The 27,608-nt window shown below is 46.9% G+C and overlaps 1 protein-coding gene across 1 annotated transcript in view; it reads right to left on the reverse strand.

Moving 5' to 3' along the window:
- Positions 1-27,608, reverse strand: part of DISC1 (disrupted in schizophrenia 1) — a 446,732-nt gene that overhangs the window by 270,575 nt on the left and 148,549 nt on the right. Inside the window, exons 5-6 of the mRNA XM_018042542.1 lie at positions 16,842-16,971; positions 12,972-13,198 (exon numbers count right to left, since the gene is read on the reverse strand). Of these exons, the coding sequence (XP_017898031.1) occupies positions 12,972-13,198; positions 16,842-16,971 (357 nt within the window). The remainder of the gene's footprint in view (positions 1-12,971; positions 13,199-16,841; positions 16,972-27,608) is intronic.

Below are 27,608 nucleotides of genomic sequence, written 5' to 3' on the forward strand. Positions count from 1 at the left end.
TGATTATTTCTCTAAATGTGGATCACATTAGTGACTCATATCCTTACCAAATATTTCTCTGAACTTCAGGGATCTTAGTCTAAACTTGAATAAGGATAATTCATTCTATCGCTCTTGAATCTTTGTGGTAAAGTCCAAATTCTCCAACTGACTCAGCAAACTCACGCTGAGATGTCAAATGTTATTAGGGCATGTACTCTTTTTAATAAAAGATGTCTGTCACTCATATGAAAGTGAAAAGAGTGAGAGTGTTAGTTGCTCAGTCACGTCTGGCTCTTTGTGGCCCCATGGACTGTAGCCTGCCAGGCTCTCTCCATGGAATTCTCCAGGCAGCAATATTGGAATGGGGAGCCATTCCGTTCTCCAGGGGATTTTCTCAACCCAGGGATCAAACCTGGGTCTCTTGGATGGCAGGCAGATTCTTTACCATCTGAACCACCAAGAAACTCATATAAGCACTCCTAAAAGGGATCTAAGAGAGAAAGACAGAATAAACACAAGGATTTCCAATTTCTTAAAAAAAAAAAAAAAAAAAAAAACACCACTTCTTGGGGTCGAGGTGCTGATGGAAACATGCTGAGCGGAGGAAAGAGCTTAATAATGAATTTACTGGATATACAGAATTTCCCAAATCAGTTGATATGAATAGAACGGCGCACATAGGCAAGCACACGCACACACGCGCACACGCGCACACGCACACACACACAGCCTGGCCCCTGCCATCTCTTGCCAGTTTCTAGCTCCACTGACAAACCGCCTGACTTTACAGAGTCACACCTTGCATCGAAGCCCATTTCCGTCAAGAATCACAGCTCTCTTCTGGCTGCACCATGCGGCATGTGGGATCTTAGTTCTCTGACCAGGGATCAAACCTGTGTCCCCTGCATTGCAAGCAGAGAATCTTACCCACTGGACCACCGGGGAAGTCCCAACCACAGCTTGGTTTCAACTGACAAATCTGTTATCTGGCTTATCCAAATATTCCAAGTGTTATTCCAACCAACTCTTCCTGCTGCCTCTCAAACAATTATATTCCAAAATGAAATTATAATGCATGTGCCAAAAATACTTTGACTTAGAGGCATTTGTCTGCAAGAGATTTTAGTTGCCCAATAAAGAAAAAAATGAACGGAGTCACAAAAATGAAGGACCCTATGTCTAGATCATAACTACTCTCCTTTCCACCTCTTCCTCCCAAGTTATTTTAAAGATATCTTTTTATATACAGTATGAAAATACATTACTGGTCTCTTATTTTCTGAAGACTAGTAACCAAGATGGTGTCAGATTTCAACTACTGTCATAACCCAAATGTATTTAAACATTCAAAAAGATTTCTGTTCTTGGGCCTCTAGAGCTTTTCGCCACAAAATTCCTGTGAGTTCAATCCTTCAAACCCTACAATTTGATCCGGGGGAATATGATCCTGCCTCTGGGTTTATTCTGTTAAAGGATTCAAAGGTAACATCCAATTTCCATTTCACTGTCCCCCTAATTCTGACTAGTTAATAAGTAATATCCCATTGTTTTCATGGTTTTTAAAAAAATGTTTGCATTTCCACTTAATCCAAATACTTTTTTTAATGTATGTTGTTTCTCCTAAATTTCTAAACATGTATACTTTCTATAACTCTAAGGTTTACCCGAAAGGTTTTACTTTCTGTTTTGAGTTTTAAAAGCAAAGGAGTTCCAGAAAACATCTATTTCTGCTTTATTGACTATGCCAAAGCCTTTGACTGTGTGGATCACAACAAACTGAGGAAAATTCTTCAAGAGATGGGAATACCAGACCATCTGACCTGCCTCTTGAGGAATCTGTATGCAGATCAAGAAGCAACAGTTAGAACTGGACATGGAACAGACTGGTTCCAAACCAGGAAAGGAGTACGTCAAGGCTATATATTGTCACCCTGTTTATTTAACTTAAATGCAGGATACATTACATGAAATGCCAGGCTGGATGAAGCACAAGCTGGAATCAAGATTGCTGGGAGCAATATCAGCAACCTCAGATACCCAGATGACAGCACTGTCATGGCAGAAAGGGAAGAACTAAAGAGCCTCTTGATGAAAGTGAAAGAGGAGAGTGAAAAAGTTGGCTTAAAACTCAACATTCAGAAAACGAAGATCATGGCATCTGGTCCCATCACTTCACGGCAAACAGATGGGGAAACAATGGGAACAGTGAGAGATTTTATTTTCTTGGACTCCAAAATCACTGCAGATGGTGACTGCAGCCATGAAATTAAAAGACGCTTGCTCCTTGGAAGAAAACCTATGACCAACCTAGACAACATATTAAAAAGTAGAGACATTACTTTGCTGACAAAGGTCCGTCTAGTCAAAGTTATGGTTTTTCCGTTAGTCATGTATGGATGTGAGAGTTGGACTCTAAAGAAAGCTGAGCACCAGAGAATTGATACTTTTGAACTGTGGTGTGAAAGAAGACACTTGAGAGTCCCTTGGACTGCAAGGAGATCCAACCAGTCAACTCTAAAGGAAATCAGTCCTAAATAGCCATTGGAAGGACTGATGCTGAAGCTGAACTCCAATATTTTGGCCACCTAATGTGAAGAACTGATTCATTGGAAAAGACCCTGATGCTGGGAAAGATTAAGGCAGGAGGAGAAGGGGACAGAGGATGACATCACCGACTCAATGGACATGAGTTTGAGCAAGCTCCGGGAGTGGGTGATGGACAGGGAGGCCTGGTGTGCTACAGTCCGTGGGGTCACAAAGAGTCAGACATGACTGAGTGACTAAACTGAACCGATGCTCTTCTGATTCATCTTTAACTATATGCCATCTGGCCAGGAACAAGCATATGAACGTAAAGCTGCAGACACGGCTTAAACCTTACATTTCTCTCAGGCTCTTTCAAAGCTCGCTGACAAAGCAACACATCCGATTCCTGAAACTGGGGAATACTATAAATTTCATTTCCTAAAATGCTTCCTTGAGTAAGCTAAAGATTTACACATTTTATTGGATAAAAGATTGCAGAAATAGACTGCTCATGAGCAAAATGAATAAAAAGCAGGGAAAAAACCTAGCTGACTAAACAAATAATTGAATAAATAATCAAATACCAACATCAATACCACTCAAAGAGGAAGCTGAGGGAATTTGTCCAAAAGGATGTACAAAGTAATTTTGATAACAGTGGCCCAGGATGAGCACAGTAAGAAACAAATGACCCCCATGTATAAGGCACCGGGCCTCCCTGCCCGTGTGTAAAGGAAATCTAGAGGTCCTGGCACATGACTTCCCAGCAGCCTAGGAATCAGTGCAGGGAAGGGCAGGCCTTGAGCAGCTTGGAAAAATGGAAGTGTTAGTTGCTCAGTCGTGTCCAACTTATTGTGACCCTCTGGACGGTAGACCGCTAGGCTGCTCTGCACGTAGAATTCTCCAAGCAAGAATACTGGAGGGGGTAGCTATTCTCTTCTCTCTCCTGACCCAGGGATCAAACCCAGGTCTCCTGCATTGCAGGCAGATTCTTTACCATCTGAGCCACTAGGGAAGCCCAGGTGCAGCTTGGAAAAGACGTGCTAATAACCGACTGAAGTCCCAGCCAGTAAGGAGCAGGTGTTCCAGACCTGGGGACATTTGCTGCAGTCCCCGGGAAAGGGTCTCTCAGCAGAACTCAATGACTTCTGCTGGAAGAGCTTTAAACCTTCAGCTCAAAGTATGAAGAACAGTTTAGTTGGGCGTATTCTTTAACATCTGAAAAGTTAAAGCAGGAACCAAAAACCTACAACCTGAAGACACGATAACACGTTTAGGATTTATCAGGAATAAGAAAATTTGATGAAGGGGGATGGAGGATTATGGAAGACACATAAGTTACATAGAAATTAAGCATAGGACAATTCTCAAGTTGACAATAATGAAAAATTAAAATTGAAATTGACCAGAGTAAAAACTATTAGAAGAGACCATAGGCATTCACCCAGGCTGAGAGCTGACTCGCAGTCATAGCACCCGGAGAACCAGCTACAGTCATTTCAGTCTCTGAGAATCCATGTGGCTCGAGTCAAAAATAGTTTATCAGATACCCAAGCTATAAAAGAAGAATGGATAAGTCCATATATTACAAGTTTCCCAAAATAACTACCTAATAATAAATGTTGTAAATTCCTCGAAGAAAATGAAGCACGAAGAATTTATAAAATATGAAAATGCAGCATTTAAAAGTAAATAGCCACAGGAACTTCCCTGGTGGTCCAATAGCTAAGATTCTGTGCTCGCAATGCAAGGGGGCCCAGGTTTCCCTGGGGGCTCAGATGGTAAAGCGTCTGCCTACAATGCGGGAGACCTAGGTTCAATCCCTGGGTCGGGAAGATCTTCCAGAGAAGGCGATGGCAACCCACTCCAGTACTCTTGCCTGGAAAATCCCATGGACGGAGGAGCCTGGTAGGCTACAGTCCATGGGGTGGCAAAGAGTCGGACACAACTGAGTGACTTCACTTTCTTTCGGAGATTTCATGCCCATGCCACAACTGGCGCAATGGGCATGAACTTGGGCAAACTTTGGGAAATAGGAACCGCGAGGAACAGGGAGGCCTGGCGTGCTGTAGTCTATGGGCTGCTGCAAAGGAGGCCTGGCACGCTGCAAAGTCAGACACGACTGGGCGAGTGAGCATCCACAGGCAAATAAATGAGTAAATACTTCAAAATAAATAAATAACATTAAAATATATAGCCACTTTTTCATCCTCCCCTGCTCTTTTTTTAAATCTTCCTTTGTTTTACATTTTTTCAGTCCTAATAAATTTACTTAAGCGCAAAATAAAGTTGTTGTTGTTATTTTAATCTGTAAGTAAGATAAGAGTCCTCCTCGGGATTTCTCAAATGTACTAAACAAAATACAGAAGTCAGGGTCCTGTTTCCTCCAGGTAAGTGGCATCCACACATGCCCAGACAGGGGGTAGTTTCAAGTCTTTTCCTTCTTTTCTAAGCCTTTCCTTCTTTTCCAAGGTGTGGCCCTGTAAAAACTTTCCATTGCCTGTGATGATGACTTTCCAAAGGAAACGGGAGGACACGACCGTCTTTCCCAACTCTAAACAGTGGCCACTGGGAGACCAACTCCATCCTCATCCAGTGGACCTCCCTGGTGGCTCAGTTGGTAAAGAATCCACCTGAGACCACGCAAGAGATCCGAGTTCCATCCCTGGGTCGGGAAGATCCCCTGGAGAAGGAAATGGCAACCCACTCCAGTATTCATGCCCGGGAAATCCCAGGGACAGAGGAGCCTGGTGGGCTACAGTCCATGTGGTCCTGAAGAGCTGGACACGACTGACCAAATAAGCCACCTGCTCACCATCAGCAATGACTCATCTGGAAAAGAGCGAGCCTGAGCGCTGCAGCTCTGGGTGGTTGTCACCTGCTAGGGAACAGTATAGGGGAGCATATTTGGGGGCTACGAGGAACAGAATGACCAATTTTTTGAAGCCATTTATTTTAACCTATTTTACAAAGTCTGAAAGTGCAAAGTGTTCGAGATTTGGACGGGACCTCCAGCGTTATCCAGTTCAAACCTCCACTGATAAACAAGACTTCCTGTTCTGCGGGCGCCCAGCAGCTCCTCTCCTCCAGCGGCTCCTCTCCTGCACTCCTGTCTTTGAAACTGCTCCCACCCCTCTTAGTCAGTTGCCTGGTGGTCTCCCCAGGCTGCCTGTGTTTGGAGACCTGTTTGCTCTGATCCCTCTCAGGTGCCACCTTGTGATCCGTTGGGCTCAGAGAGAACTTGCTGGCCTGAAATGGCAGCATTCTCTTGCTTGGATCAGCTGCACACCTTTCCACTGCCCGTCAGGTGCACCTGCTCCAAGCCCCGCTCTCTTCCAGACCCTCCATGCTAACCACCTCTCTCCCCTCCATTTCCAAACCTGGCCCAAGGCCTCAGGACCCTACTGCAGTGTGAATCTGGACCCTCAGCAGCCTCATCTACTAAACACATTGCAAAAACCAGTGTGTTGCCCAGAATACCTTATAGGGTTGTGAGCAGAAATGAACTTTTGTAAATAATTTGTTATTGTTTAGTCATTAAGTCACATCCAACTCTTTTGAGACCCCATGGGCTATGTAGCCCATCAGGCTCCTCCGTCCGTGACACTTTCCTGACAAGAATACTGGAGTGTGTTGCCATTTCCTTTTCCAGGGGATCTTCCCGACTGAGGGATTGAATCTGTATCTCCTGCGCTACAGGCAGATTCTTTACCACTGAGCCACTAGGGAAGCATATAGTGACATTTAAATTAATGCATTGAAAGTGAAAGTGAAGTCGCTCAGTCGTGTCCGACCAGGCTCCTCCATCCATGGGATTTTCCAGGCAAGAGTGCTGGAGTGGATTTACATTTCCTTCTCCAGGGGATCTTCCCGACCCAGGGATCGAACCCAGGTCACCTGCATTGCCGGCAGATGCTTTACCATCTGAGCCACCAGAGAAGCCCAAAGTGAGGGCCTTAATGTATTATTATACTGCAAATCAAAAAAGAAAGACGAATGATAAACATGAGAGCTGTCTTGAACACTGAGGACGCCGTCTAATCAAGGAAGACTTCCTGCAAGAAGTGTCGGTCTCATGCTGCTTATACGTTGCAACCTCACTGCATTCATTGAGTCTCTGGGCAAAGATTTGCCTGCCTCATGAATCCGTGGGAAAACCAAGGTGTCTGTTTTAAAAATAAAGGAAGAAAAGTCAGAACCTCACCGCAAAACCTAGCCGTTTCAGCAACACAAAGCAGTTCCCCTCCTCCAGATAAGTCCTCGTAGTTTCAGTCCCATCAAGCCCCTGTCTTGACAAACCAACTAGATGAAGGACAAAGGCGAGAAAGAACCAAAGCAAAGACCAGAAGCAGAGACTGAAGCACACGATCACAGCAAGTGGAGAAGAGGCGTGGAGATCAGGAGCATTTCTTCTGAACTCGGCACTGTCCCAGCGTGGTGCCATCCCCCAGGCGCATCGCCAGGACACACACAGCTGCTTCCCCTACCCCTGAACACACCCTTTGAGCATCAGCTTTTCTCGTCCCACATCTGGAGTCTGTTTTCTGATTCAGGCCTTGCTGTTTCTTTTAACTATAATAAGATAAAGTATCTGGGAGGAAAGTGGGACTATTGATGCTTCTTTCCCAGTCAATTGTGAACTGTGCTGAATTTCATTATTTCAAATCTCACTTAAACAGAGATGTGACATCAGCCTGGCTGCTCACTGTGGGCTGAGAGTAGGTATGACGGGAGGCTTGAGCACCTCCAAGAACTGGTCAGCCATGCCAAGGGGCCCTAGGAGGGTAAGTCATGGGGACCAGGGAACAGGCCCGGCTCTCCACCCACACCCCCAGCAACTCAGACACACCTGCCAAGGTCCAACCAGACTCGCAGTAACCAGAGCTTGGGTTTGCTTTGCAGTTTGTGCCAATGGTTCGTAAAAAGATGCGACATGTTTCTTCCAACTGTACAACCAGAGACGACGACTCATCCATGAGCTGCCAGAATACATTCCATTTGAAGCATGAAAAATTCCAGGAGCCAAGGAATGAAGAACTCAACCACAGACTAATGCAAAGCAGCCAAGCATCTCTAAAGAATGTTAGCAAATAATGGAGCCCTCACTTGGCTCTGTCAGTTACTAGTACATTCCTACCTGGCTTTGCAGTCAGCCAGGGTCACAGCCGGCCCTGCCTCCACTGATGCTCAAGGCTCCCAGACCAACAAGAGGGGCTGAGCTGACCGCCCTGGAGGCAGATGAGCTGCAAATCACAGCCCTCCTCCACATACGGAAATAAACAGACGGACACACATCCCTTAGGAAAACCCCAGAAACTGTCACCTCCTCCCTCCCTCTGTCCCCATTCTTCCCACCCCCTACTCCACCCCTCAATCCCACTACAGAGAAGGGAAGGGTAGGTTCCCAAGGGAGAGTGAATCAGGCTTACCGGAAAAATAGCTGTCCTTCTGGACCTCTCCCATCACAGGAAGACTTGCAGGAAGAGACAAGGAGTTTGTTCTAAAGCCAAAGGACTGGAATCCCAGGGATGAGGGAAATGGCAATGAACATTCGTCTTCTGAGTGGCTCCTGTCCCTCACCCATCCCTACCCTGTAAGCTTTCATATTGCAAAATGTCTAATTCCCAAGTAGTTAAAAACATTCTCCTCTTGTTTGGAGGAAGAAATTCACTCTCTTTGGCTCCATCAGAAGGCAACTCGGATATCTGAGAAGGCAGCTCTTCATTCCATCCTGATAAATTATTTGATCCTGGGCTTCCCTGGTGGCTCAGACTGTAAAGAATCTGCCTGCAGTGGAGAAGACCAGGGTTCAAGCCCTGGCTCAGGAAGATCCCCTGGAGTAGGGAATGGCAACCCACTCCAGTATTCATGCTAAGAGAACTTCATGGACAGAGGAGCCTGGCGGGCTACAGTCCATGGGGTCGCAGAGTCGGACATGACTGAGCAACTAACACAACATACACACGTTATTTTATCCAAGACACAGACATCAGAAAATTCAAACTGCTGCTTTGATTCCTACCAAAACACCCAAATATAAAGCCACCGGGCCTCTCATCCCCAGCACACAGCCTGCTACTTTGTCTTTCTCAAACATCGGCCCAAGGGTTCCCCAGCAAGCTGCAGTCAGAACGTGGCACCCACACAAGCAGAGTCTCCAGCAGCAGCTATCTCAGGAATGCCCAGTGCTCTTAGGAAGCTCCTCCCCAAACCAGTGTGTGGTTTATCCAGGCAAAGAAGCAGAGCCTCCCCTTGAACTTGCACACTGTTGATAGAGTCGATCAGAAGCAGCTCCTCCCCAGACAGCATCCTAAGCTGATAGCTGGCCTCTGTGAAAAACCTTCATGGATGATGACAAAGACGGTTAGGATGTTGAATGGTCTGTTTCTCCAGCTTTCTCTAACCTCTCTTCCTAAGACCAAGATTTTCCTGTTTCACAATTTGTCCCGATCTCTCCAACGGGTCTGAGAAGAAACTACAGTCGACCCTCGAACAACGCAGGTTTGAACTGCAAGAGTTCACCTATACACAGCTATTTTTCAATACTAAATACTGTTGGTGGTTGGTTGTTGGTAGAATCTGGGGATGCAGAGAAACCATGGATACAGAGCCAGCTATAAGCCACAGATGGGCTGAAAGTGAAAGTCGCTCAGTTGTGTCTGACTCCTGGCAGCCCCACAGACTGTAACCCACCAGGCTCCTCTGGCCAAGGAGTTCTCCAGACAAGAACACTGGAGTGGGTTGCTATTCCCTTCTCTAGGGGATCTTCCCAACCCAGGGATTGAACCCAGGACCCCTGCATTGAGAGTGTAACATCTTAGCCATTGGATCAGCAGGTAAGTTTCCCATGTTGATCTCTACCTTTAATGATCCTGGGATCTTCCCTCCTACCCTCATTGGGCAACTGCTAGTCCTTTTATTCCTAAGACTCTCGCTCCTACACAGAGCCCTGCTAGGTTCAGGTCACTGAGATGCCCAGGTGTTCCCACAGGCAGAGAGGCACAAAAAGTGACAGACTGCTCTTGACCTGAACTCTGTAACCTCCCTGGGCACAGGTGGACTCGGGGATGATGGGTCCTCCCCGAGGAGCCCCCAGCCAGCACCGCAGCACATTTAAGAGCCAGCCTTGCATCCGATTTCCCTAAGAATGTTGTAGAATCGGATTGCCACACACCTTGAAAGGTCTTTCAAGAGCCAGTTCAGTTGATTAGAGCACTGGATGACTTAGCAAAAGTCACACTTTTATTTCGATTGCATCTCATCCTGATTAAAAAGGCAAAGCTGGAGCACATGGGCATCATAACAGACTAGAGATGGTAAGATCTGAGTTCAGGAGCCAAGCTCCATCAGCCACCATACTCAGGAGTCTCTTGTTTTAGACTGAGGCCTCTAAGTGGAAACTCTTTCATTGGTTCAGACCCAGAGGCACCTATAGGTGGATATAAGTAGTCTCTAACTAGCTGCATCCCCTGAAAACTTCGAGCTTTTATTTCTTCAATCATTAAATAGAATAACAAGCCCAGCCTGCCCACCACGCGGGTTGCTCTGCGAGCCGTGAGTTGATGAATGAGAAAGCAGCCTCTGCCCGGGGCATCTCTGTGCAGGGATGGGCACACCTGCAGGGACGCTGCCCAGGGATTCAGCTCAAAGCACAGAGGCATTGTGAATCCTGCAGCAGGGTCAAAGGTAAGCACACCCCAGTTTTTGCCCTCGAAGAGCTTGTGAGTGACATAAAAGGAGTCAAACCAGCCTCTCTGCTGCTCAAAGTGAAAGGAGAAATAAGTAGGACACATCTGGACAGAGGGGCAGAAGAGGCTCACTTTCAGCCTCAGGTGTAAATTGCATTTATAGAAACAAATGTATATGTATAGCTCATGCCATATACGTATTCCTTATATATTAATGTGTGTGTGTGCTTAGTCACTCAGTCCTGCAGCCCGCCAGGCTCCTCTGTCCCGGCAAGAATACTGGAATGGGCTGCCATTCCCTCCTGCAGGGGATCTTTCCAATCCAGGAATGGAACCCATGTCTCCTGAGTTGTAGGAGGATTCTTTACCATCTGAGCCAGCAGGGAAGCCCGTATGTCAGCACATCCGTCTACCATCATGCATACATCACATGCATAATTACACATGACATGTAACATCATGTGTGCGTGTCTACATGCATGCGTGTGTTGTCTGTGTGTGTGTGTGCATGTGTGCATATATGTGTGTATGGGCTTCCCTGCTGGCTCAGATGGTAAAGAATCTGCCTGCAATGCAGGAGACCTGGGTTCAACCTCTGGGTTAGGAAGATCCCCTGGGGAAGGGAATGGCAACCCACTCCAATATTCTTGCCTGGAGAATTTCATGGAAAAAGAAGCCTGGCACGCTATAGTCCATGGGATCGCAAAGAGTTGGACACAACTGAGAAACTAACAGTTTCACACTTTCACATGTGTGTGCACATGTGTAAGTGTGCGTGTGTATATGTGTGTGTGCATGCATATGTGTGTGCTTGTATATGCATGTTTGTGCGCATGTGTGTGTGTGTGTGCGTGTGTGTGTAGAAAGACTTCCACAGGAGGGATAGGGGAAGCAGGAGTAGGAAAGGTCCCTGGAGGCCAAGGCTGTACAGTGGGGGTGAAGGAGAAAGGGCACAGGCAGGCTTGATGGTCAGCTTCCTTTGACTAAAATCTGGCAACAACACACATCTTCCCCTTCCCTGTGGATGGAGCCCAGGGTTAAAGCTCTGCAGGGAAATATCAGGGCTGGGACGGGGAGGAGAGGACATGGTGAGTATCTTCCTGGATGAGCATCCCAGCTGATACCTCCGAGTGTGGCATGTGTAAGAGGGCAGATACTTGCTAAACAGTCTAAGACACATTTGGACGGCAGTTAGAAGGCTTCTGAAGATGGAAATCCCTGTGATGAAAAGGACAGGCACCATTATACGACCGTAAAGGGGCGTGCTGCCACCCAGGCACCATCATATGACCTTTATATTGATACATTTTAACCCAGTTCATCCGAGTAACAGCCCCCCGACAATAAGTGGTTCCAACTAATATGTGGATGAGTAGATAGCAAGAGTCCCTATTCTCAACCGCTACGGGTGGTAAGGCTTTCTTAAGTGCTTCCTGCAGCATAATTATTGAGCAGTACATTCATTCCCCTCATTGCCGCACCCGCTGCACCCTCAAGCCTCACCACCAGCTCGACTTCTGTCTAATAGGAGTAAGCGCAGGTTCCATCTTTGGCCAGAATAAGGTAATGACCTCCCAGAAGGTCAGAGGTCCACATGTATTTCTTGTGTCTTCCTCAACAGAGAACACAGGGAAGGTTCTCCCTCCACAAGTGGGTAAGAAACTAGGCTTTGATGTAACAAACACGAATTTTAGTATCAGTTTTGCCTCTTATCAATTGAGACTTTGGCAAACTATTTGATCTTCCTAAACTCTCTTATCCTCATCTGTGAAATGGATATAATAATAGACACCACTCATAGTGTAAAGCTTAGCACAGCGCCTGACACATAGTAAGACTCAATAAATGTTGGTTGTCATGAATGATCATTTCTTCTTCCTGGTCACTGATTGAGTCTCCCCTCTTAGTAGCTCATTCCCTCCTTCGTCTCCAGGCTTCCCTGGCGGCTCTGATGATAAAGAGTCTGCCTGCCATGCAGGAGACCCAGGTTCGATCCCTGAGTCAGGAAGATTCCCCTGGAAAAGGAAATGGCAACCCACTCCAGTATTCCAGCATGGAGAATTCCATGGACAGAGGAGTCTGATGGGCTACAGTCCATGGGTCGCAATGAGTCGGACACAACTGAGCGACTAACACTTTCTAACATTCCCCTTGTCTCCAGACGATTGTCCTCAGTAAAGGTTGGCATCAGACTCTCCAACCGATCAAACTCCAACAGATCCCAAAGAGAGAGAAGGCGCCCTGGGGGCGTTAGGAAATGGGGAAGGTGCTGAGCAGAATGGAGAGAAAGAGGCATTTAGCAGGCTGGGTGCATCCTGCTCAGTCGCGTCTGACTCTTTGCAACCCTATAGACTGTAGCCCACCAGGCTCCTCTGTCCATGGGATTCTCCAGGCAAAAATACTGGAGTGGGTTGCCATGGCCTCCTCCAGGGGATCTTCCTGATCCCGGGATCGATTCGTATCTGCCTGTGTCTCCTGCAGTGCAGACGGGTTCTTTACCCACTGAACCACCTAGGGAGCCCAATAGGCTAGGTAGCCATGGTGTAGAGCGTCCTGCAGTGGACAGGGCTGCCCCCACAAAGAAGGGCCTTGACCCTCAAAATTCCGAGAGTACTTTCCCTTGAAAATACACAGCACTGCTTGGAAAATACTGAGTTGACGGAAAAGTTCCTTGGCCAACCCAACATTTACATATGTAGGACCGCAGACTAAATCAGTCCCATAAACAGATTGACAAGGCGAGAGATCCAAAATCACTTAGGAAATCACCAGTACCTCTGGATGGCTTCAGGTGGCTCTGCACGGAGGGGAATCTGCTCGGCCAAGGCCAGGGTGTCCTGCAAGGTCTTGGTGACCTCCTGTAGCTCGCCCAGGGACAATCCTCCCACAAGGTCGCAGCCCTGCCACGGGAGAAGCCGCTCCTGCTCCTCAATTTCCCGTCTCAGCTGTTGATCTTTTGCTTCCAGAACAGACATCCTGGCTTGGAGGGTCTCAATTTCTTTCTGCAGAGAATGGAGAGAGCAGGTTTTGTAAATTAACCCCATTCATGGTCGACTACACTGCTGAGAACTCTCTCTTTACAGGAGAGTGCGCCACCTGCATGAGGGCCGTGAAGCTCGCCTTGAAGGCGGGCAGATTTTTGGAGGTTTGCTGAACTGGAAAAATCATTCCAGCTTTGTATTTCTGATTAGCTGGCATAGGGAAAAAGCTTCCCTCCCAAGCATTAAATAACTGCGGGTGGTGAGCCAAGAATTAGACTTGGAAGAATCCAGCAAATATGTAAACCACTTACTTCATTTCAGGTGATAGAGCCAGAACAGAGTGCAACAAACTTCAGGGACTTGAGAGGCCAGCAAAGCAGCTAACACGACCAAAAAAGGAAAAGCAAACAAGCCTTGGCTGGTCTGCCCCCAAGCATGCAGATACAGCATGCAGAGAAAGACTAGAAGCCATAGTTTCCTAAGTCTAAGGACTGAAAGAACAGTGAGATGCCACAGATAGGGTTATGCAGCCTAAGGTTCATAAAAATATTAAATAAATTTAATTTCCACTAATATGACAACCCAAATCCCAAGAATTGAGTATCATCCAATCTTGAGGTCAATGAACCAAACATGCAGCAGGTAATTGAATGCCCGCTGTGCACACAGCGTTATGGCAGATAGTCATCTCAGTGCCCGTAGCATCCTGAATCTCCAATGAGACTCTTTTAATCAACATACGCCCATGGCTCCTGCGGTGGCCGCCAGCTGATAAGAGCACAGCTCTAATACTGGTTGTCTCCCCATCTCACCCATGTCCTCACAACCCCAAGATGCCGACCACTCTACCTGATCTACCTGCTGACCCCTCCTCCAGTAGGGGTGGGAAGGGACACAGGAGGAGGTATTGAAGATCCACGGCTAAGACACGCTAAGACAACAGCGTGTATCCCACTGGTCCAAGATCATGGTGTCACTGACAGGGTCTCCCACCACACCTCCCTACTTCCTACCTTTGAATTCCCATCCCTATTCTTTCCGTTTTTGTTTGTTTGGGGTTTTTCCACTGTAGTAAAATATAAGTAATAGAAAACTTACCATCTTAACCATCCATCTCCAGGATTCTTTTCATCCTGCCAAACTGAACTCTGACCCCCCTCTCCCCCTGCATTCAGCCTTGGAAGCCATCTTTCTACTTTATTTCTCTGTGACTCTGACTCCTCCGGGTGTCTACACGTGGAATCATACAGTATTTGTCCTTTTATGGCTGGCTCATTTCACTTAGAATAATGTCCTTTGGGTCCATCCATGCTGTAGTATGTGTCAGAATTTTCTTCCTTTTAAAGGCTGAATTTAAATGCTTCATTGTATTTATATACCACATTTTGTTTACCCAGGCATCCCCGGTAGCTAAGCTGGTAAAGAATCTGCCTGCAACGCAGGAGACCCTGGTTCGATTCCTGGGTCGAGAAGATCCCCTGGAGAAGGGATAGGCTACTCACTCGAGTATTCTGATCTGGAGAATTCCATTGACAGAGGAGCCTGGCAGGCCACAGTCCACGGGGTTGCAAAGAGTCAGACAGGACTGAGCAACGTGCACTTTGCTTATCCATTCATCTGTTGATAGACACTTGGGTTGTCGCTTCCACCTTTTGACTATTGTGAATAATGCTGCTGTGAACACATCTTTGAGTCCCTGCTTTCAATTCTTTGCAGTCTTATACCCAGAAGTGAAACTGCTGAATCACATGGCAACTCGACTTTTAATTTTTTAAAGAACCACCATACTGTTTTCCACAGTGGCCCTCCACCCTATTCTCACACAGAAGTCAAAATGCCTTTTTGAAATATGGTCAATTACATCACTTCACTGGTTAACCAACCCCACTCCATGGCTCACATTCCAGTCAGAAAAAACCCCAAGACTTCACAAAGGCCTGCCAGGCCCCACGCCCCCATCACTAATTTTCTCTTTTCCCCCAGCACTGTGCCAAGAATGCTTCCTTCAAACACTCAGTATATGCATGTGCACTAAGTCACTCCAGTCATATCCAACTTCACAACCCTCTGGACCGTAATCTGCTAGGCTCCTCTGATGGGATTCTCCAGGCAGGAATACTGGAGTGGGTTGCCATGCCCTCCTCCAGGGGATCTTCCCAACCCAGGGATCAAACCCACATCTCTTATGTCTCCTGCGTTGGCAGACAGGTTCTTTACCACAAAGCCCTCAAACACTAGGTAGCCTGGGCTAAAAGTATGTTCTGTGCACTCTGACATCATCAGGAATATTCACCTCCAGCTGGTGAATATTATTCAGAATCAAAAATCAGACTTCACATTTTCAGCTACCTGAACTTGCTCAACAAGTGTGCTCAACGTGGTGAGCTCAAGAGTGTGAAAGCACCAGTTTACTGGAAAATATTTTCAGACTGGAGAAGGAAATGGCCACCAGTATTCTTGCCTGGAAAATTCCACGGACAGAGGTATCTGGTGGGCTACATGTAGTCCATGGAGTTGCAGAGTCAGACATGACTTAGCCATTAAAAAACAACATTTTCAAACCTCGTGGCTCAGAGGGTAAAGAATCTGCCTGCAATGTGGCAGACCTGAGTTCAATCCCTGGGTCAGGAAGATCCCCTGAAGAAGAAAATGGAAACCCACTCCAATATTCTTGCCTGGAAAATCCCATGGACAGAGGAGCCTGGGGGGCTACAGGGCTATAGTCCATAGGGTCGCAAAGAGTTGGACATGACTGAGCGATTTCACTTCACTTTCTTCAAATTGCAATGATGTTTGCCTCCCTTTGCTTCCTTGCTATCATATGGAATTGGAAGGGTGAACTCATAACAAGAAGACTCTGCATGGGAGGTGGGGGTTTCCAGTAACCTCTCCACGACCCATTCTCTTGTCTAAGGTCACTCGGCCTTAGAGGCTAAGCCACACTGTGGACGCACATGTTGAAGAGCTCTGCATTTTCCAGAAGTCCGTGTTCCTTCACTGTTCCCCAGTCAGGCTTCAAGTCCTCTAGGCTTTGGAAGGCGTGGACAGAACTTCAAGGCTCCTTGCTTCTGGGGGGCCTGTCAACTTCCAGAGGCCCTGGTCACCTTCTGGCTATAACTCAGAGTTGCACCAAGATTTCCAGCCCCCCATGATTCTCAGCCAACTTGCATCCACTGCTCCAGGACAACCCAGAGCTCCCACGAAGCCCAGTCATTCCCAGTCTTTCCCAGTTCCGCCCGCCTTGCCCAGTCCCCACTCACGGCTCTGCCTCCTGACAGTCGCTACCCACAGTCCAATCTGATAGCAGTTTCCATAAAGGATTGCCTCAGCTCAGATTTTTTTTTTTCCCTGCCTTCCGAAAGAAACTTCTCAAGGACAAAATGATAAGAGGTGACAAATTGGCCTGGCACACAAGGAAAGCATATTCAAAAGGTAAAGTACTAGCAAAAACAAGCACAAACACTGCTGAACTTCCAACCCCTTGTTTGTAAAGAGACTCCAACAAGCCCTCCAGCTGTCTCCACCCCTCACTCTGCCTCGTGGCTCCTGGGTGCCCTGCCAACTCTCTAAGAACTGCATTCAAGCAAAGACCCACTTTGCTGCATTTGGCTCACATGTGTTAGAAAAAGCTGTCTTGCTTCATAAAGAGTCTTCACCTGCTCACCTGTAGCTGCTGCTTTTCTCGGAGAAGCCAGTCTCGCCTGGTGATGGACACTCGCAAACTGTCCTGAGCAGCGGCTTCCAACGTCTTTGGATCCATTCTCAGCCGGGCCTGGGGGTCGTCACTGCCAGCTCTTAAAACACACACACACACACATATATAGGCACAGATATGAGTGACCTGAAATCTTCAGATCTACATGTATGTTAATGCAAAGAAGACTCACAAAGTGGCTCCCAGCTGCCCTCGTCCTTAGAAGGATCATGGGGAAGAGGTCCCTAGTGTATGTGTTTGTTTGAATGATAATCTGTTGGGGCTTTAGCAGTTGCCTAGAGTCACCTTGCTTTATTGGACTGGGCACCGTCCGGCTCCATAACTATGCGTGTAGCTATCTGTACTGAAAGCATAAAATACACATCAGATTGTAAACAGTATGAAAACAAAGAATGCCAAATATCTCATTAATGATATTTTCACATTCATTACATGTTGGGATGACAACATTTTTGATACACTGGGTTAATGAAATGTATTTCTTAAATTAATTTCACTTATTTTTTTTTCTTACATTTAAAAAATATGGAGAGTAGGGACTTCCCTGGAGCTAAACTGGCTAAGAATCTGCCTGCCAGTTGAGGGGACATGGGTTCGATCCCTGCTCCAGGAAGATCCCACATGCCAAGGGGCAACTAAGCCCGCCCTCTAGAGCCTGTGAGCCACCAGTACTGAGCCCACGTGCTGCAACTACTGAAGCCCACACACCCAGAGCCCATGCTTTGCAACCAGAGAAGTCAGGCAATGAGAAGCCCCTGCACGGCAAGTAGAGAGTAGCCTCTGCTCACTGCAACTAGAAAGTCCAGCAACAAAGACCCAGCACAGCCAAAACTAAATAAAAAATCTTACTGTGGCTACCATATTATTTAAAATCATGCATGTGGTCTGCATTATACATCATTGGACAGCCCTGCCTGGACCCATCCAGAGCCAAATTCCGGGGCAGATCTTGGCTGTGGACATGACAGAGAGGGATGGCTGATTTGAAGATGTTTGGGTCAGAACTTCTCGGAAAAAGTGTGCTAGAAGACTATCAAAAAACCACTTAAAATCTGTTTGGCTCTTTCTCCTATGCTCACAGGAGTTGGCATATTTGGTTGAAGCAACACTGGTGAGGATGTGGCTCAGGCTGCCACCTTACGCGGGTGAGCTGGCCTTGCAGAAACCTTGCAGGTGTTTCTCATCAAAGGATGACAAATCAATTCCTAACTGAATGCAGTAGGATGGGGGAAAAGTCTACCCTAAGCAAAACTATGCCAACAATCCAGGGAAACAGTGTCTGTGAAAGCACCGCTGACCACAGTTAAAAGGCAAACAACAAGTTGGGGAAAAGGAAATATTGCTAATGTCAAGAGTGCCAGCAACAGAAGCAGAAAAAGATGAGTACATCTATCAGAAACTCAAAAAAAGAGAATTATGACGGTTTATCATCAAAAATGGTTTTAAAAGCAAATTCAAACAACATAAAATATCATTTTTCATATAACAACTGACAAAAGCTTTTGGAAACCATATTTCCTTGGTGAGCACAGGGAATAAAAATTATAGCTCCAAAACATGCCTTTGGATCCTCTTGTCCAGGTTTTAAAAATTAATCATATGTAAATTGCCCCTATTCATGGGGTTCTGACCATCCTTATGGCAGAAAGTGAAGAAGAACTAAAGAACCTCCTGATGAAAGTGAAGGAGGAAAGTGAAAAAGTTGGCTTAAAACTCAACATTCAGAAAACTAAGATCATGGCATTCGGTCCTATCACTTCATGGCAAATAGATGGGGGAACAATGGAAACAGTGACAGACTTTATTTTCTTGGGCTCCAAAATCACTGCAGACATGGTGACTGCAGCCATGAAATTAAAAGACACTTGCTCCTTGGAAGAAAACCTATGACCAACCTAGACAGCATACTAAAAGCATAGATATTACTTTACCCACAAAGGTCTGTCTAGTTAAAGCTATGGTTTTTCCAGTAGTCATGTATGGATGTGACAGTTGGACTCTAAAGAAAGCTGAGTGCCAAAGAATTGATGCTTTTGAACTGTGGTGTTGGAGAAGACTCTTGAGAGTCCCCTGGATCCAACCAGTTCATCCTAAAGGAAACCAGTCCTGAATATTCATTGGAAGAACTGATGCTGAAGCTGAAACTCCAATACTGTGGCCACCTGATAAGAAAAACTGACTCATTGGAAAAGACCCTGATGCTGGGAAAGATTGAAGGCAGGAGGAGAAGGGGACAATAGAGGATGAGATGGTTGGATGGTATCACCGACTCGATGGACATGTGTTTGAACAAGCTTTGGGAGTGGGTGATGGACAGGAAAACCTGGCGTGCTGCAGTTCATGGGGTCGCAAAGAGTCGGACACAACTGAGTGACTGAACTGAATTGAATATGTAAATAATTGTCTGCCTGCCATGCAGGAAACTCAGGTTCAATCCCTGGGTCAGGAAGATTGCCTGGAGAAGGCAACCCACTCTAGGATTCTTGCCCAGAAAATCCCATGGACAGAGGAGCCTGGTGGGCTAGAGTCCATGGGGTCACAAAAGACAGAGACAACTTAGCAACTAAACAGCAACAACAATAATCATAGGGACGCATAGAGAATAGCCACAGAAAAAATACCACACTCCTTAGTAGCCCAAACTGAAAACACTGCGCCTGTGGCCCCGAGTTAGGACCAGGGCAGTAAACCACGGTACATCCACCCAGAGGAGGGCTCTGCAGCCACTAAAATTAGGTCACCAAAGAAGATTAAATTGCATGGAAAATGTTCACTATTTATAGCTGTTTTCTAAAGCAGGTATTTGGTAATCCATATAGCATGGAACAACTATTCTAACAATATATATTAAGTAAAAGATGAGAAAATATCTGCCAACATGTTATCAGCTTTTACCTCTGTGTGATGGAATTACTTCTTTTGGCCAATCTTTTATTTTCTAATTTTTCTATAATGAGCATATACTATTTTTTATAACTATAAAATACAAACAATAAAATGAAAGAAAAACAATAAGATAATAAAAATGTCTTCTACCACAGACACAAGTAGTTGTATCATTAAACATTCTAACATATCTAACCGGTTCCAGGTCTTGGACAAACGAGATACGTATGCATCAGAAATAAATCCTATCCATACATTAACAATCAAGGGTGTCTTCCCGGCAGAGAAGCAGGTCCCACTGATGGGTGTGAGGCATGACCCACCCTGTCCGCTCTTCACTGGGACTTCGTTCCACACACCCTGAGCGTGGCTGCCATGTTGACCTCAGGGTCCCTCATGCTGAAGTGGGAGAGGTGTGTGTTTTGATTTGTACATTCATGCAGGATCACACAACCTCCATATTTCTTAGGAAAGAAAGTGAGTAGTTAATCCAAATATGTGTGGTTATTTTGTCCATTTCTTTTCACTCCTATCAATTTGATGTACTGATTCATTCATTCAGAAAAAGAAGAACCATTCTTAAGCCCATTTACTATGTGCCATGAACTGTGCTGGGAGCCACAGACACAGCAATAAAAAAGATGTGGTTTCTGCACAGAGCAGAGGTGATGGATAAACCAAAGCCATGGACAAACATTCCTGCCAAGGCTCAGACAGACTGCAGAAGTGGAAAGGTAGAAGTCGTGGTCCCACTTCCTACATCTTAATGCGGCCCTTACAAAACAAGGAGGCCAGCCAAGCCCTGCAGTGAGGTAACCCTGATATTCTTAGAGACAGCGGTAGAAAATATGTCACCTAGGCTTTCCTAAGTTAAAAACCAGCAGCCTCAGAAAAGGGAGCCTTGCTTGCCTTTCTGGGCCTGACACAGATTCAGACTCTGAGTAATCTCGAAAGCTGCTTACTTATTGCAACATACCACGTAATTTAGAAGCTTATTTTAAGACTTGCTACTCTCTGTTTCATCTGTGTAAAGGCAAATTACAATGGTAGTAGTAGTAATGAAAAAATTTAACTGGTAATAACAAAATAATTCAGTATGAATTGAGAATTTACTGTACACCAAGTGTTACCAGTTTTGCCAACAAGGAAAGAGAGCATCAGAGAGACTTCCAACAACTTGCTCTGGGGGCCCAATGGGGGCCTTTCCAGAACAGGACTCCCTCTGCCATGTCCTTCACCTACCACTTATCTGTAGGAAAAACTTTAGTCAAAGAATAAATTCAATTGGAAAAAAAATGCAGAAAGAAAGAAAAACAGTCAAGCAAAATAATAATAGCATAGCCACTAAACTAAGTCAAGAAACTTTAGTTCCTCTTCCAGAGCCATAGTTAATTCTCTCAGCCATGTCCTTTGAGATATTCTGCAGATACTGAAGCCTCCATCAGGTGGAAGAAGTTAACTGTATGATGCCCACAAGCAGGTAGACCCCAGACCAGTGTGAACCAGAAGGTTGATGATGTTGACTCCTAACTACCTCACCACTAACCAATAAGAAGAATGTCCATGAGCTGATCACACAACCCATAACTCCCCCTTCCTCACCCTGTCTTTAAAAACCTGTCAAAGTCTTTAGCAAGTTCAGGGACCTTTCAAGCTCTAGCTGCCTGGACTCCTTGCTTGGTGCCTGCAATAAACACTGCATTTTCCTCCACCACCACTAGGTGTCAGTAGACTGGCTTTACTGCACAGGGGCGAGAAGACCCAATGCCACCCTTTTCCAGTCGTGTGTCCTTGAAGTTACTCACCCTAACCCTAGCAAACCTCCCTGAAGCTCACCTCCCTCGTTTACAAAATGAGGATGATGGTGGTAATCCTGATGTTGATACCTTCCCTGTACAGCGGATTACAGGGAACAAATCTATTCAGCAAACAACCATTGAGTGTCAACAGTGTGCAGACTCTGCCCTCTCCCTGGGACGTCTGTTCTCTGTCCTCAGGGAGCTGGCTGCACCCACTCCCTGCCCACATCAATGTCTGCATCAGGAGAGGGAACGCTGTGCTCACATCCAGTGGACACACTGTCCTTTTTAATGAAGAGTAAAGAAGAGGCGTTTCTGACAACCTTTCCAGGTGTCAGAAGAGGGGGTCCCTGGAAGGAAACCACATCAGCGATTGTGTGAATGAAACCCACTTCCTCCCCTGGACCCCAGGGTCTTGGCCTGTCCACCCAGCCTCTCGCTCGGAAGGGTGAACCTCAGCCCATCCCGTGCTGTTATCTCCAGGGTCCAGCACTGGGTAGGACTTCACAAATATTTACTAAGTGACTTCATGAATCCCTGGCCTAGAAAAATCCAGAAGCCATTTATATTCAGCTTTCTATTGCATGAGATCATTGCTTCACACTAATTTATTTCTCAATTTGCTCTGCTTATGCAAATATTAAGAGTTTCCTGAATTTCCTAAATAGATGCCATCTGGGTTGGGACAGGAGTTATTGAAGGAAATCAACACAGAATTGAAAATGAGCTGTGGGGGAGCGACAGGTGAGTGAGTGGGAATTCTCCCATCTACCGTTAATCACATTCATTACTTAATCCTTAAGAAAACCCTTGTGATTTACCCAAACTCTTCTTTATGTCTCTCAGATTTTGACTCTGGGTGAAGAAAGCTGGGCACAGAAGGCTGTGCCCCAGGACACATGGCAGTTCAGTAATGAAGCCGGGGATGGGTTTGCATCTCAGCTCTCCAGCGCTCAGAGCCAGGCTCCCCTGCTACAACATTCCACAGTGTTGTTCCCTTCATTCTAATAAACCTTAATGTGTAATCCCGAATGTCACTGCAAATTAGCTGTGCTGCTATAAACTAATCAGTATGGAAAATGAGCAAACCCCTCAGGGGCAAGAATTAAAAACATGTGGGTTGCAATGTTAGCACAGCACTCACTGCCCACAGGGAATCGGGGTATCTAGGAACCCACCATCAGCCCTGAGTTTCAGGCCCTCAGCTGCCCAGTGCTGGCTAACCCCTGGCCTTTCTACTTTTGTCTTTTCCACTAATCACTTAAAGAAGGATAAAAAAGCCATTGGTAAAATAAGCTCCTACACCCCTGAAAACAGCATAGCTCCAAATTACACAGGAGAGCGTTCTTCATCCCAGGGAAAACATCTGCCACCTGACTTTTGTGAGTGCAGGGTTCAGTAATATTGAGCAAAGGATGAAGCCTTCCAATGCACTGCCTTTGATCAAAGGACCACCTTCGGGAATGTCCAGAGTGACAGGGCCAAGGGGAGTCCAGACATTCTACCTGCTAGGACACCCGGTGCCAGAACGGCTCATGGCAACTGTGTGGTTTATATAGTTGTACGTGTAACACAGAGGGTCTGTTTCCAGGCAGAAATGACAGTCACACGATGCTGCTTTGTTGCCACTGCTGGAATCATAGAGGCTTTTTAATGTAACTATTTACTTATTTCTGGCTGACCTGGGTCTTGGTTGCCGTGAGGGCCTTTCTCTGGCTGCAGTGTGCGGGCTTCTCGCTGCAGCGGCTTCTCTTGTTGCGGAGCAACAGCTCTAGGTGCCCAGGCTCCAGCAGCTGCGGCTCATGGACTCAGCAGTTGCAGCTCCCAGGCTCCAGAGCGCAGGCTCCGTAGTTGTAGCGCACGTGCTTTGCTGCCCCGTGGCATGTGGGATCTTCCCAGATCAGGGATCGAACCCGTGTCTCCTGCATTGGCAGGATTCTTTACCACTGAGCCATCTCGGAAGCCCCATGGAATCATAGTTTTAATTGAGCAAAGAACCAAAACTGATGCCCTCATTTCCACAGTGAGGAAAACTTCAGCTCCAATGACCACTTCCAAAAACAAGACTTGAGCAAGACTTTCTGAACGCCTTTGCCAACTGCTGCTTGTATCTGTCACGATTCTATCAATTTATGTCGTCTGACGTATATGTTTCCATCTCCCCCATGCTGGCAAGATGGTGATAGGAAGCGGTTTGGGCCAGTCACTGAAGTGTGCTTTAAATCTGGAAATAGGTTCCTCGGCCAACAAACAATGTCCATAAATGACAGAGGCCACTCTGATGGCACAATCAAACATTGTAAAACTGTCAGAGATGATGCAGGCAGCTTTACGGTTCTGCCTTATATATCTGATTGGGGTCTAAAAGTAAGGAGAGCGGAGTAAAATTCATACCCCTTAGGAAAGTGGGCACTATTGGTTTCTAAATTGGAAAAGACTCTGATGCTGGGAGGGACTGGGGGCAGGAGGAGAAGGGGACGACAGAGGATGAGATGACTGGATGGCATCACTGACTCGATGGACGTGAGTCTGAGTGAACTCCAGGAGTTGGTGATGGACAGGGAGGCCTGGCGTGCTGCGATTCATGGGCTCGCAAAGAGTTGGACATGACTGAGCAACTGGACTGAATTGAAACATAGAGATGACAGCCCTGCAGGAGGGCACATGGACGTCCACTTGGGTTTATAGGAACCAAGTCCAATAAAACAGGCTTCAGACAGACTTCAGATAAGTTGGAGCCGAGAGGATGGAAGGTCTGTATTTGGAAGCTTTTATTTATAATCCACTGACTTTAAAACAAATTTCAGGAAGTCTTCTGTGATTCCCATCAACTGGCTTTTCTCCTCTTTTCCTTCCTCCCTTATCTCCTCATGATGACAAGGGGTTGGAGGTGGGTCCTCTCGGGGGGACAGGTGATACTAGTCCTCATTTGGCCCAAGCTGTGATTAGGGTTCTGAAATGTCCCCTGGCGTATTGGGAAGAGTGATCATTTTATGCCACCTCATTTTGCATCTTGAGTAGAATGTGTCTATGTGAGTTATTTCCTAGCCTCTAGCGGTATATCTCCATTCCAGACTGTGAACTTAGAGCTGATGGTCACTAAATGCTATGGCCCCAACATGACAGTTAAGTGGAAATAAAGAATCATTTTTCAAAGGGGAGAGACAGAGACCTGGTCAGAGGAAAAAGGACTCGGTCCAGAAGCACCAGAAGCTACACAACATTCATCTCTTCCGTTCCCGTCAGAAAGAAGAGATGTGAGCAGGAAATACTGGGCCTTGATAAGCCACGTTGGAAAACCTCGGCATATCTTTGCTTTTAAACCTCTGTTGTACTTTGTTCACTTGTGTTTTAAGTTATTTATTGGTAAAAGGTCTTTGATAAAGGACATTTTACACACATGCGCACACACACACACACACAGGTGAAGTTGTAAATATGACCAGTTTTCATGTACGCATTGGTGGAGGTCCCATGGGAAAACACATAGGCTGCAGTCAGAGAAATGCAAAGTATTAATGAGAAAACTATCAGTTATATGTGCACAGTAGACCAAACCTCTGTCTTAGAAGAAAGGAAAATACAACCTTCTTTGGACTAGATGAACACAGCAAGAATAGACGCCTCTCTGCTCTCTTCCTATCATTGCAGTGAGAGGATATTCAGGTGGAAGTCTCTGGTTGCTCCAGAATTAGAAGCAAACGCTGAAGGACACAGGCCTGAAGCCCTCTACCCTCAGCTGGGAACATGAGGGGAGGTGCCCACCCCAGGCTGCACACAGCATCACCACCTTCCACCCCAGCACCCTCCACACACGCACACCTGCTGGCCATGCAGGAGACGGAGGCTTGACGAGGGATGCTCTCCAGCCCCACCTCCAGCCCCACACGGGAGGCAGCAAACTCTCCCACTGAGATCAGGTGAAAGAAAAGCCACTGGACCAGACCCTCTCCTCCAGCTGGGAGCACCCCGGAACGGAGGCCGAGGTCTGTATCTCCCACGTGAACCTCCATCTGCCTCTCTTCCTCTTCAGAGCCAAGCCCCAGATGAGGAGCTGAGTTTGGCTGGTTTTAGGAGAAGCAGTTCTCAAGGAATTAGAGTGAAGGAGTGAGAAGGAGGAAAAGTCAGTGAACAGTGAGCTGCTGAGCTGATCACCACCCAGGCCACTGGAGCGCCAACCAACTAGGAACCTTCTGGGGAAAATGTGTGGGATGCTCCTCAGAGCCATCCCCCTGGGGGTGGGGCAGCAAGGGCGTTAAGCCCCCAGCTCCCACCCGGGGGCTAAGGGCTGCCTTCAGGGGCAGTAGTCATGCCCCTTCCTCACAGGCGTCAGAGACAGCCCCATGACGGAGAAGCCTGCTGGGGGCTGAGGTGCAGAGCAGTCACTGGGCACGAAGGCGTCCACGGCTGGAGAGGGAACGGTGGGCGCGGCTGAGGGGCTGGGACTCTGGGCATCGTGTCTCTGCCGCAAGGCCCGCCCACACACCAACTTTGTGAGCAGGGATGGCATCTCTCTCTCTCTACCTTTGGTTCCGCACTGCTCTGTAATATAACTGCTTCAGTGGGGTGTTACCACAGCTACAGGGGGGTTACAACAGCTCAGTGGCTGCCTGTCAAGCAGGGATGAAGGAACGGGAGAGCCGTGGCAGAGCACTGGGAACCACCCCCGCACCCTCACCCCAGCCGCTGCAAGACCACCGCTCAGCGTGACAGTACATGTGAGCCTCCCAGGAATCAAGTGGACACGACAAAAGGGATCCGCCCAACCAGTGTGCCTACTGGGCAAGGGGGCTCACAGGAAGAGGCTGAAGGTGAAAGTGAAGTCGCTCAGTCGTGTCCGACTCTTTGCGACCCCGTGGACTGTAGCCCACCAGGCTCCTCCGTCCATGGGATTCTCCAGGCAAGAGTACTGGAGTGGGTTGCCATTTCCTTCTCCAGGGGATCTTCCCAACCCAGGTATCGAACCCGGGTCTCCCGCATTGGAGGCAGAAGCTTTAACCTCTGAGCCACCAGGCTGGGTGACATGTAAAAAGCAGTGATTGCCCCCATGGAGTGGAGAGACTGTGTTCATGTCAAGATCAGGGAGGCGCTGCAGTGGCCTCTGGGGACCCCACACCTGAGTTCCCCAAGAGGGAACATGCAGGCTCGCGATCACAGGGGTGTGAAAGGCTGTGTTGGCCATGGGAGCAGTGATGGCCCACAAAGAGAGGATTCCAAGCACTGGACAAGGAAAGACTTGAATTGGACATACAACTGGCATTTCAAACTGGACTGACAGGATGAGCATCAGTAACTGAACATGCCCCGGACATCTGTTATGATCTGCCCAAGATACCACAGAGAAATGGGAAAGATGTGTTCAACAGAGCACAGCAGAGCAGATGCCTCTGTACCCCTGCTGAGCAGAGACACCCCAGTGAACCAGTTATAGTACAGAGCGGTGCGGAACCAAAGCCAGAAAGAGACAGATGCTAAACCATCTGAGGACCCTATCTGCTTTAGAGGAGCCCAGTTAACCCCTGCGGTGACAGCTAACACTCTCTGGGATTCTGGAAGGAGCTGGACAAACAGAGTGTGACTCAGGACGAAAAGCTCAGGGAATTAAACATACCTTTTTAAAAAGTTGAATTAAACAGGGAAAATTAAGATATGAAGTAGCTGGGTGTACTTGGGTACATTTCCTCAGATCTTATTCCAAACCAAATTTTCTTAACTAGAGACCCAAAACTCCTCCTCCCAGAGAGGAATAAGCTGAGAAGATCTGCACGCAGCTGTCTGTATGCAACCGTCCATACGTTTGTACATACGTGGTTTTGTGATGAAAGAAACCCACCATTTTCATTAGCTCCTCTAGGAAATCCTTGATCTCAACAAGGTGAAGAGGCACTTATTTGTGTTACTAATCAGTATTGAAATTTTTCCATGTCAATACCACTGTTTTTTTTCTTCAGGAAATAATTGGAAAGCATTCTGCGTCCCCCTGGGCTCACAGAGCCCGTGGCCTGTGGCTGTGCAAGCTCCAGCCGGAGGG

Source organism: Capra hircus, chromosome 28 (assembly GCF_001704415.2).
Source record: "Capra hircus breed San Clemente chromosome 28, ASM170441v1, whole genome shotgun sequence".
NCBI classification, from domain to species: Eukaryota; Metazoa; Chordata; class Mammalia; order Artiodactyla; family Bovidae; genus Capra; species Capra hircus.